This window comes from Hyla sarda, chromosome 10 (assembly GCF_029499605.1).
Source record: "Hyla sarda isolate aHylSar1 chromosome 10, aHylSar1.hap1, whole genome shotgun sequence".
NCBI classification, from domain to species: domain Eukaryota; kingdom Metazoa; phylum Chordata; class Amphibia; order Anura; family Hylidae; genus Hyla; species Hyla sarda.
In genome coordinates, this window is record NC_079198.1 from 103817909 (window position 1) to 103829327 (window position 11419).

The 11419-nt window shown below is 43.1% G+C and overlaps 1 protein-coding gene across 4 annotated transcripts in view; it reads left to right on the forward strand.

Moving 5' to 3' along the window:
• Positions 1-5530, forward strand: part of NADK (NAD kinase) — a 98907-nt gene extending 93377 nt beyond the window's left edge. For all 4 annotated transcript variants that reach the window (XM_056542732.1, XM_056542733.1, XM_056542734.1 and 1 more), the window contains 3 exons: positions 14-171; positions 2801-2883; positions 4908-5530. In XM_056542732.1, the coding sequence (XP_056398707.1) occupies positions 14-171; positions 2801-2883; positions 4908-5058 (392 nt within the window). In that variant the 3' untranslated portion in view covers positions 5059-5530. The remainder of the gene's footprint in view (positions 1-13; positions 172-2800; positions 2884-4907) is intronic.
• The last annotated feature ends 5889 nt before the right edge of the window (positions 5531-11419 follow it).

Here is an 11419-nt window from a genome sequence, read left to right on the forward strand (position 1 = left end):
TCCTCCCACCCAGGAGTCATTGTGTCCACCCCAACTGGCAGTACGGCCTATGCAGCTGCAGCTGGAGCCTCCATGATCCATCCAAATGTACCAGCCATTATGATCACCCCAATCTGTCCCCATTCTCTGTCCTTCCGACCAATCGTAGTTCCTGCTGGGGTGGAGTTAAAGGTAGGTCCCTCCAATATACATAGTATTGCCTCTTTCCGTAGCTTGTTGTGAGTTTCTTTGGGCAGGTTCCCATCTACTCTTCATTACAGTGTGTATTTGTTATTAATCCATTCACACTAAATGCCATACGGAGTAATGCCAGCAAATCAAGCTGGTTCAAGCTGAAATGCTCTAGTTTGGGGTGGAGGCTTAATCCAATAAGAATTAATCTTGGAGAACTGCCATAGGCGGCGGTGATTTACAAATCTTATAACCCAAAACAATGAAGAATATTTTCTTAAAACGAAGATATATATATATTTATTTATTATAATAATTATTATTTATTATTATAATTATTATTTATTATAATATTTTTTATTATTTATTATTATAATGATTATTTATTATTATTTTTTTCTGTTTGAAATAAGATTTATTCGTAAGTAAAAGTTTATGAATTTTGTGCCATTTTAGATATTAGTTATAAAAAATGAATACTTTTTCTTTTTGCATAGAGAAAGTTTGAGTTATTAGGTCAATAATGAAAAAAAAAATAATCTTTTTAAAAACTTCTCAAAAACTACTTAAAATTTTGTTCACACAAAGCTACTAACTAGTAAAGTCATTGCTCCACTGACCTAAAAGGGGTACTCCGGCCCTAAGACCTCTTATACCCTATCCAAAGGGTAGAGGATAAGATGTCTAATCGCGGGGGTCCCGCCGCTGGGGACCCCCCATAATCTCTCATGCAGCACCCACCTGTGTGAGCTGCACGCCATCACCGGAGGCTCAGAGTCTGAAGCCTCACAACTACGGGTCCGGAGTATTGTGACATCACGACTCCGCTGGGGGATCCGGCGTTCCTGTTTCCCTGATTTTAATGCCTGACACTGCACCATTTATGAATGAAATAAAGAAGGTTTGCTGCTACAAACCCGGTGAGTGCCGCCTTCCATTTAAAGGGGTACTCTGGTGAAAAACTTTAAATCAACTGGTGTCAGAAAGTTAAACAGACTTGTAAATTACTTCTATTAAAAAATATTAATCCTTCCAGTACTTATTAGCTGCTGAATACTACAGAGGAAATTATTTTCTTTTGGAAACACAGAGCTCTCCGCTGAATCACGAGCACAGTGCTCTCTGCTGACATCATGAGCACAGTACTCTCTGCTGACACCTCTGTCCATTTTAAGAACTGTCCAGAGTAGGAGAAAATCCCCATAGCAAACATATGCTGCTCTGGACAGTTCCTAAAATGGACAGAGATGTCAGCAGAGAGCACTGTGGTCGTGATGTCAGCAGAGAACACTGTGTTCCCAAGAGAAAATAATTTTCTCTGTAGTATTCAGCAGCTAATAAGTACTGGAAGGATTAAGATTTTTTAATAGAAGTAATTTACAAGTCTGTTTAACTTGCTGCCACCAGTTCATAAAAAAAAAAAAAAAAAAAATAGTTTTTCACCGGAGTACTCCTTTAATTTTTCTTGATGTTTTGGATTTGCACCCTGTCCAGGCTGAGCACCCGGGGTCAGCACGAATTTCCACACCAACGCCAGGTGTGAACAGGTCAGCAAGGACTGATAGCTGTGCCGAACACTTTGTCTGCTTTTTGTGAATACTCTTTTATGTGCACTTTTCTCATGCTGGATCTATTCCGGTAATTGATATAGGCCGCCATGGTCAGACCTTCAGCGATTTGGGCATTGATGACATGCAGGCAAGACAACTGCTTTTTAAGCAATGTAGACTTGAAATGTAGTGTGATATATTATATATACACACGTTTTACTCATTACACATACACTGGTAAACCAGGGCACTGCATATGTGCTAATGTGGAATTGTTATAGGAATTGCTCCCTCTAGAGGTGAAAATGTTCATAAGACACAGGTCATGTGTAGACAATAAAGCAATATTGTCATTAAAATAATTTTTGCCTGTGTATGAAGCAGGGAGAGTGAACGCTATTCACTGCCTATGGCCAGACCGCACTTCCTGAGTTTGGTCTCCTGCCAGGAGACCAAAGTCTGTGCTTTGGAGCTGACAGAATGCAGTCTGGACCAGAAGGGAGACCCCCTAGTGGTCAGATTTATAAGGCAGTGAAAGTGACATAAAAATACATTTGGGGAGATTTATCAAAACCTGTCCAGAGGAAAAGTTTGAGTTGCCCATAGCAATTATTTTTACAGGGAGTAAATTACAAATTTTATTTATTTTATCTGCTGTATCATATACGTAAATTTTTTTTAATGACAGTCCATTTAAAGGGGTACTCCACTCCCCAGCGGCCGACCCCCCCCCCCCTCTCCCATACACTTACATTAAGGGGGTGGGGCAACCCCCGAAGCCCGCTCCCAGCGTTCGGAACTAAATGTTTTGAATGCTGGGGAGTTGAGTACCCCTTTAAATGTCTGAATGCACATCTATCCATGTCTACCTGGATGCAGGGACCAGGAATTGGGGGACCTAAGAGAAAGTTGGGAACACTCATTTTAATTATGATATGTGAATTTTCAATATACAAAGGTCCAGTGTTTTCAGGGTTTTTTACATTTGTTATATGCCAGCGCAGCTGCATCCAGAATGCTTCTTTTACTGTAGTTTTTCTTATGAGTTGCATATATTTTGGTTTTGTCTCCCCCCGCAGATAATGCTTTCTCCTGATGCAAGAAACACAGCTTGGGTCTCGTTTGATGGGAGGAAGAGACAGGAGATCTGCCATGGCGACAGGTAAGGGGGTAAAGCAGCACATGGTGTTGCCCAAACCAGTATGGTGTCCGGGCATGCTGGGAGTTTTATTATTGCAACAGCTGGAGACACACTGGTTGGGAAATCCTTGTATGGATCCTAAAAGACAAAACTGAAAACTACATGTATGAAAATTATATATATATATATATATATATATATATATATATATATATATATTAGGGATCGACCGATATAGTTTTTTTAGGGACGATAACGATACCGATAATCGGTGGAGGTTAGGGCAGATAGCCGATAACTTATACCGATATTCCGGTATAAGTTATCGGCTATTTAACCCCCTGCGACACCGCTGCAGATCATTGATTTAAAGCAGGCGCTTTAAATCAATGATCTGCAGTGGCTTTTGTGGGGCCATAGACCGCCGCCGCCGCCCGCTTCGCTCCCCCTACCTGCCAGGGTGCTCCGGGCCATCCATCCATCGTTCCTGTAGTGTCCGGGGGCGTTCCGGGTGGAGGGTGGTCCGGTCCGGGCTGTCCTTCTTCTCCGGCGGTCATCTTCTCCACTCCGGGCAGGCTCCGGCCTAGTACGCTGCATAGACGTTGCTGCGCAGTGACGCCCGTGCGCAGCAACGCACCTGACGTCACGGCGTAGCGGCGTCTATGCAGCGTACTAGGCCGGAGCCTGCCCGGAGTGGAGAAGAAGACCGTGGGAGAAGAAGGACAGCCCGGACCACCCTCCACCCGGAACGCCCCCGGACACTACAGGAAGGATGGATGGCCTGGACCACCCCCAATACGGGTAAGTTTAATTTTTTTTTATTGACTCGGAGGGTGGGGGAGGGGCCCGACCGGTATAGCGGTATGGGAAAAAATCCATTCCGGTATACCGCCTAGCATCACGGTGGGGGGTGCGACGCGGTGCGGTGGGTCGAGGGGGTGGCGGTCGCGGTGCGGTGGGGGCGGTGCGGGGGGCGGGGCATTATCGGCTTATCGGCAAGATAATTGCCGATACCGATAATGCCCAAAATCGTGATTATCGGCCGATAATATCGGCCATACCGATAATCGGTCGATCCCTAATATATATATATTTTATTATAACAAGTAAATAAACTGGAAATCCCTGTTGTAATAAAGGTCCTCTGCTGTGGTTTTCCCTGCAATGTGTATCTCTAGAAGATTATACATTTTTATTTTAACCCCTTAATGACCGGGCCCAATTTTTTAAATCTGTCCTGTCTTTTTAAATGGTAATACCTCTGACATGCTTTTACTTAGCAACACAATTCCGAGATGACCTACTGTGGCAGTCACATAGACCAGAAAGTACAAAAACTGTCAGGATCTGGAAAGCTTTGAAACAGGAGCAGCAGATACCTCTCTACCTGAGCCCCCTGGATGCAAACATGTGACCGCAGCAGTCAGTCAGTCACTGTTAGGCTGCATTCACACTGCTGTTGGAGCGTACGGCTGCCGGATCCGGCTGGGGGAGGGGAAAACCATGCGCTCTCGTACCCCAGCCGGACCGGCGCCAAACTCCATTGACTTTAATGAGCCAACCGGAGTTAAACAGAGACTCCGGTCGACTCGTTTCTGGTCCGTATCTGGTTTTGTGACCGGACCTAAAACCGCAGTAAACGAGGGTTTTAGATCCGGTCACAAAACTGGAAATGGGGCAAAAATGAACCAACCGAAGTCAATATTTGACTCCAGCCGGCTCATTAAAGTCAGTGGAGTTTGGCACCGGTCCAGCTGGAGTACGGGAGCATACGGTTTTCCCCTCCCCCAGCCGGATCCGGCAGCCGTACGCTCCAACCGCAGTGTGAATGCAGCCTTACGTCCGACAATTATCTGCAGCGGTCACATGTAGGGGACCTGTGGGAAGCAGTGTGTATGTAGATTACAGTTTTGATATCCATTCTAGCTGTACTGTACAGACAAGCTTCTGCAGGCATAGTGCATGGGGTTTGGTGCTGATAATCTCCTCTTCTTTTTTTTATCTTGTTGCTAAACACCATCTTACCTACCTTTTTGTTGTTGCAGTATCAGCATCACTACCTCTTGTTACCCAGTCCCTTCCATCTGTTTCCGAGACCCGGTGAATGACTGGTTTGACAGCCTGGCCGAGTGTTTACATTGGAACGTCCGAAAGAAACAGAACCATTTCACAGGTGACGAGGAAGAGGAGTACTAGTGATGGCCGGATCTCAGAGACTCAAACCCTGGGCCGCACCGCTTTCCAATGACTCTGATCTTTTTTTTTTTTTCTTCTATTACCTGCCCCGGTCATGGACTATAATAGACCAAACCAGACAAAAGTGCTTTTTCTTTTTTCTGCTTTTTTTTTTTTCTTTTTTTTTTTTTTAAAGCCACCAGCTACCAAGTACTGGTTAAAATCAACAACCAGCTTCCTTTATTTATCTAAACTATCATTCTCTCTTAAGATTTTAAGAAAGAAGTTTATATTTGTGTTTCTTATTAATGAAACTTCAAACAATAAATGAGATAACCACTTGTGGCCTGCACCGTATACACTATGGAGGCCGGCGGTCATGTGGTTATGTAGAGTTGTTTACATTTTATAATTAATTGTCCCATACCAGAAAAAATACTATAAAAAATATATTTGTTCTTACATCTTCGGAGCCTATTTTGTGGAATCTGTGATTTACATATTGTACATACATCTTACAACCCCCCCCCCCAACAGTTCAAAGCGAAATACACTGCAAATAACCCTGATAAATTCCCCCCTTAGATTACGTACTGGATGTTGCTGGCTCCGTCTCCTGGCAGAAGTTTAAAGTGTACCTGTCATTAGGAGAAACTTCTTATATAATGTAGATTATAACATATGTATATTTGTAATATATAGTGACCCCCTACGATCATTTCAACATACGATGGCCTCTCAGAGGCCATCGCATGTTGAAGGCAGCATCAACATACGATGCTTTTGTATGTCGGGGCCATCGCATAAACGGCTATCCGGCAGCGCAGACTGCTTCAGCTGCCACCGGATAGCCGTTTACGGTGCCCCGTGTGGTCCGCTGACGATCACTTACCTGTCCTCGGGGCTCCGGCGCGTCCTCTTTGGGGTCCCCTGCATCGTCGGCGCTCTCCATCGTCATCATCACATCGCTGCGCACGCCGTCCCGTCATCCAATAGGAGCGGCGTATGTAGCGACGTGATGGCGGTGACGGAGAGCGAGGATGCCGGGGAAGCAGAGGCCTCACTGGAGAATCAGGGACACCCCGGGGACGTGGTGACAGAGATGGAAGGCGACATCCAGGGCAGCGGTGACGAGTGGTGACGGTCCGGAGCGGCGGGGACACGTGAGTATAACTTCCTATACCAGTGGTCTTCAACCTGCGGACTTCCAGATGTTGCAAAACTACAACTCCCAGCATGCCCGGACAGCCGTTGGCTGTCCGGGCATGCTGGGTGTTGTAGTTTTGCAACATCTGGAGGTCCGTAGGTTGTAGACCACTGTCCTATACTTTACATTGCACGGATCCCTCAACATACGATGGTTTCAACAAACAATGGTCCATTTGGAACCAATAGCTGAATCCTAGTTTATTGATAGGATTCAGATTATTGGGCAGACTAGATGGGCCAAATGGTTCTTATTAGAGATGAGCGAACTTACAGTAAATTCCATTCCTCACGAACTTCTCGGCTCGGCAGTTGATGACTTATCCTGCATAAATTAGTTCAGCTTTCCGGTGCTCCTGTGGGCTGGAAAAGGTGGATACAGTCCTAGGAAAGACTCTCCTAGGATTGTATCCACCTTTTCCAGCCCACGGGAGAACCTGAAAGCTGAACTAATTTATGCAGGATAAAGTCTGTAACTGCCGAGCCGAGAAGTTTGTGACGAATCAAATTTACTGTAAGTTTGCTCATCTCTAGTTCTTATCTGCCGACACATTCTATGTTTCTATGCATGGAAAGCATCTTTTTACCCAAAAATCTACACCAATGTATATTGAAAATATACATATAAAATGGTATTATCTAAATTATATAAAGTTTATTTGTGTTAATTTTTCTGTGTTAAATGGAGTGGGGGTCAGCACACGCTTGATTAATTGTCTATGGAAGCAGCGGAGACACCTGAACATTGTACTCTGGTATTCCCACACACAAGGATTTGAAGCATGTACCCGCTGTTCCATTTAGCAAGGAGAGTCAGGTCCCTGTTATAGAGAACTTGAGAGGACCCAGAGGTCAGGCATGAATCCCATATCCTGTGAAAAGGGGGTACTTTTATTAGGGGCTTGAATACCCCTTTTTAAGAGTTGCTTGGTAGAAAACAGGGGGCGCTCCCTGATGAGGTATACTAACCAGTGTGTACCCTACACCACACCTGGGTGATATACCAACCTTGTAAAGTAGTTGAGCTGTGCTGCGCTTCGGGGTGATAGGCTGATGCTCTCTTACCGGTACTGGATTACCAAAATGGTGTCCAGTTTTTGTGGCGGAATAAAATAAAATGGAAAAAAACGGTTTTGGTGAGGCGCTGCCCACTGTGTAGTCAGCAAAGGAGTACTCGAGTGGCACAGGACAATAAATACTTTATTGGTGAAGCAGGGACAACGTGTTTCGGCATCCACTGATGCCTTCCTCAGGTCCAATTACAGTTCCCAGTTCTAGTAGTTGCTAAGTTCTGGGTTGCTGGAATGGAGTCCTGTGTGTGCAGCCTTGCCGTCTTGAGACTGCAAGGCTGCACACACAGGACTCCACTCCAGCAACCCAGAACTTAGCAACTACTAGAACTGGGAACTGTAATTGGACCTGAGGAAGGCATCAGTGGATGCTGAAACGCGTTGTCCCTGCTTCACAAATAAAGTATTTATTGTCCTGTGCCACTCGAGTCCTCCTTTTTAAGAGTGTTTTCACACTGGATGGATATGCTGCAGATTTGCATGTGAACAATGTGTAGCCTATCCTATTACCAGCTTTGTGAATGAGTCTTTAAAGTTACGTCCACACTATAGAATATGCCCGTGGGTATTCAAAGTGCATCGGACGCTAGGAAAGCATAATCACCGCCTATGCCAATGCAGTCTGCAGAGGTTTCCATTAAATGGCCATGTTCGTTCTATTGGCAGGGCCGGAATCTAGAAATTTTCCTAAGCAGGAATGGTCAACAGAAAACCCATTCAGACGGAGGTTATATTCCTGCAGTGGAATTTCCGAGCTTGGGAAATTCCGTTGTGTGAACGTAGCCCAAGAAATCTCTTTTACATGCAGCAGGAAAAAATACACATGAAAACAGATTTCGAATCTCCATGTCTGCATTATTTAGTGCAAATTTACTGCGGTTTACATAATGTCTGTCCTGTGTGGAAGCCCCCTATGGCCCATTCACTGGGCGGAAAGAAATCTGGGCGAACATTCTGCTGCCTCCATGTATTTCCAAGCGGATTCAGCAGGAAGGATTGGGGATAAGTAGCTGCCCGCTGGGACCCCCTGCCATCTCCAGGACAGGACCCGGCTCTCTCCTGGGGGTAATGTACATTTTTCCCGAAGTTCTCCTTTAAGCATTGTGCAGAAAATGGAGGGTACGTGTAGCCGATTTCTATCTAGTGCATTTATATTATAATTTTTGTACTTATAAATGATCAAATAGACTTTTTCATCACCCAACTCTGCAACAGATACTCTGACAACTCTGTACGGTTACTTAGTTTTATCTTTTATACTCTCTCTCCTTCTGAATCCACTAAGGAAGGTAAAGTATATTTTGCTGTGCTCACATATACACATTTTGCACTGAATATTTGCCACAGATACAACACAGTATAATGAAGAATAATACATGCAGATTTCAGGGCTGCTCTCATTTAAAGGGAAACTCCAGTGGAAAACTTTTTTTTTAAATTAATTAATTATATATATTTTTTTTTAAATCAACTGGCTCCAGAAAGTTAAACAGATTTGTAAATTACTTCTATTAAAAAATCTTAATCCTTCCAGTACTTATTAGCTGCTGAATCCTACTGAGGAAATGGGTTTTCTTTTTGGAACACAGAGCTCTCTGCTGAATCGTGATCACAGTGCTTTCTGCTGACATCTCTGTCCATTATAAGAACTGTCCAGAGTAGGAGAAAATCCCCATAGCAAACATATGCTGCTCTGGACAGTTCCTAAAATGGACAGCGATGTCAGCAGAGAGCACTGTGTTAATAGAAGTAATTTACAAATCTGTTCTTGCACCAGTTGATTAAAAAAAAAAAAAAAAAAAAGTTTTCCACCGGAGTACCCCTTTAATACCGTTTCTGCAGTAGAATCTACAAAATCCACAGTTGAAATTCAACCATTCATTTTGTTGAAAACTCTCTTAATCTACATCATCTTGCTCATTTTTCAGATGGATACAATGCAGTTTTTTTCTTTTTTCATAGTCAAGCTAATCCATGTGTACTCCAGTGAAGAACTTAAAAATAAAATAAAATAAACTGGATCCAGAAAGTTTTACAGATTTGTAAACTACTTCTATTAAAAAATCTTTATCCTTCCAGTACTTATTAGTAGCTGTATGCTACAGAGGAAATTATTTTCTTTTTTAATTTGTTTTTTGTCTTGTCCACAGTGCTCTCAGTGCTGACACCAGATGCAAGTTTCAGGAACTGTCCAGAGCAATAGCAAACATATGCTGCTCTGGACAGTTCCTGATACGGACAGAGGTGTCAGCAGAGAGCATTGTGGACAAGACAAAAAAAAAAATTCAAAAAGCAAAGAATTTCCTCTGTAGCATACAGATGCTAATAAGTACTGGAAGGATAAATATTTTTTTATAGAAGTAATTTACAAATCTGTTTAACTTTCTGGAACCAGTTCATTTAACCTGATAACAACCATGGACATCTATGCTCGTCCTCGACTCGATCCTGCGTCATACCGGACGGCCCCCAGCGGATTCCTGTAGCTGGGGGCCGGCGTTAATAGCATACATGCGGTGATCGCCGCGGCCAGCTATTAACCCCAAAGTTGACAGCGGCACCTAAAGATGCCTGTATCCTGACCCTGGTGGTCCAGTGGGGTGGATCGTAATGATCCCAAACCCCCCCCCCCCCCCCGCAGCGCGATCGCAGGAGGGCGATCCACTGCTGAGGTAGCCTGAGGGCTTACCTCTTCTGCTGCGGGGGCTCCGGTGCTCAGAATGACAGAGAACACAGATCAATGGGATTGTATGTAATCCCATTGATCTGTATGAGGAATCAAATAATTCCTCCTAAAAGTCCCATAAGGGGACTAAAATTTGAAAGAAAAAAAAAAAATGTAAAAAAGTTTAAAAACACACACACACAAACTCCTTCCTTATTAAAAGTTTAAATCACCCCCCTTTTCCCAAATTCCATAAAAAAATATATAACCATAATAAAAATAAACATATATGGTATCGCCACATGTGTAAATGTCCAAACTATAAAAATATATCGTAAATTAAACCGCACGGTCATGGAATTCCAAAGTCCAAAATAGAGTATTTTTGGTCACTTTTCATACCATAAAAAAAAGGAATAAAAAGTGATCAAAAAGTCTGATCAATACAAAAATGGTACCGATAAAAACTTCAGATCATGGTGCAAAAAATTAGCACTCATACCGCCCTGTACACGGAAAAATAAAGTTATGGGGGTCAGAAGATGACCATTTTAAATGTATTAATTTTCGTGCATGTAGTAATATAGTTTATAAGGTTGAAAAAAGACCAGAGTCCATCATGTTCAACCTATATCCCTAATGAGTCCCTACAGAGTTATGATTTTTTTCCAAAAGTATGACAAAATCAAACCTATATAAGTAGGGTATCATTTTAATCGTATGGACCTACAGAATAAAGATAAGGTGTCATTTTTACCAAAAAAATTTACTGCGTAGAAACGGAAGCCCCCAAAATTTACAAAATGGTGTTTTTTCTTAAATTTTGTTGCACAATTATTTTTTTTCCGTTTCGGTGTAGATTTTTGGGTAAAATGACTGATGTCATTACAAAGTAGAACAATAAGCCATCATATGGATTCTTAGGTGCAAAACTGAAAGGGTTATGATTTTTAAAAGGTAAGGAGGAAAAAACTGAAAAAACATTCAACTGGCCCACGACGACCAATCCACTTTCCCGGAAACTGTTCATCTAGGAATGTTCGGACCTGACACCCATAGCAAGATGGTGACCACCACATTATGGGTGTTTGTTCATCTAGGAATGCTCGGACCTGTTTCCTGGAAAGTGGATTGGTCGTCGTGGGCCAGTTGAATGGCCCCCAAGGTCTCCCGATCTGACCCCCTTAGACTTTTATCTTTGGGGTCATCTGAAGGCAATTGTCTATGTTGTGAAGATACGAGATGTGCAGCACCTGAAACTACGAATACTGGAAGCCTGTGCTAGAATTTCTCCTGCGGTGTATATAGTAGTATATAGCAGTGTATACGGATACTGGAAGCCTGTGCTAGCATTTCTCCTGCGGTGTATATAGTAGTATATAGCAGTGTATATGGATACTGGAAGCCTGTGCTAGCATTTCTCCTGCGGTGTATATAGTAG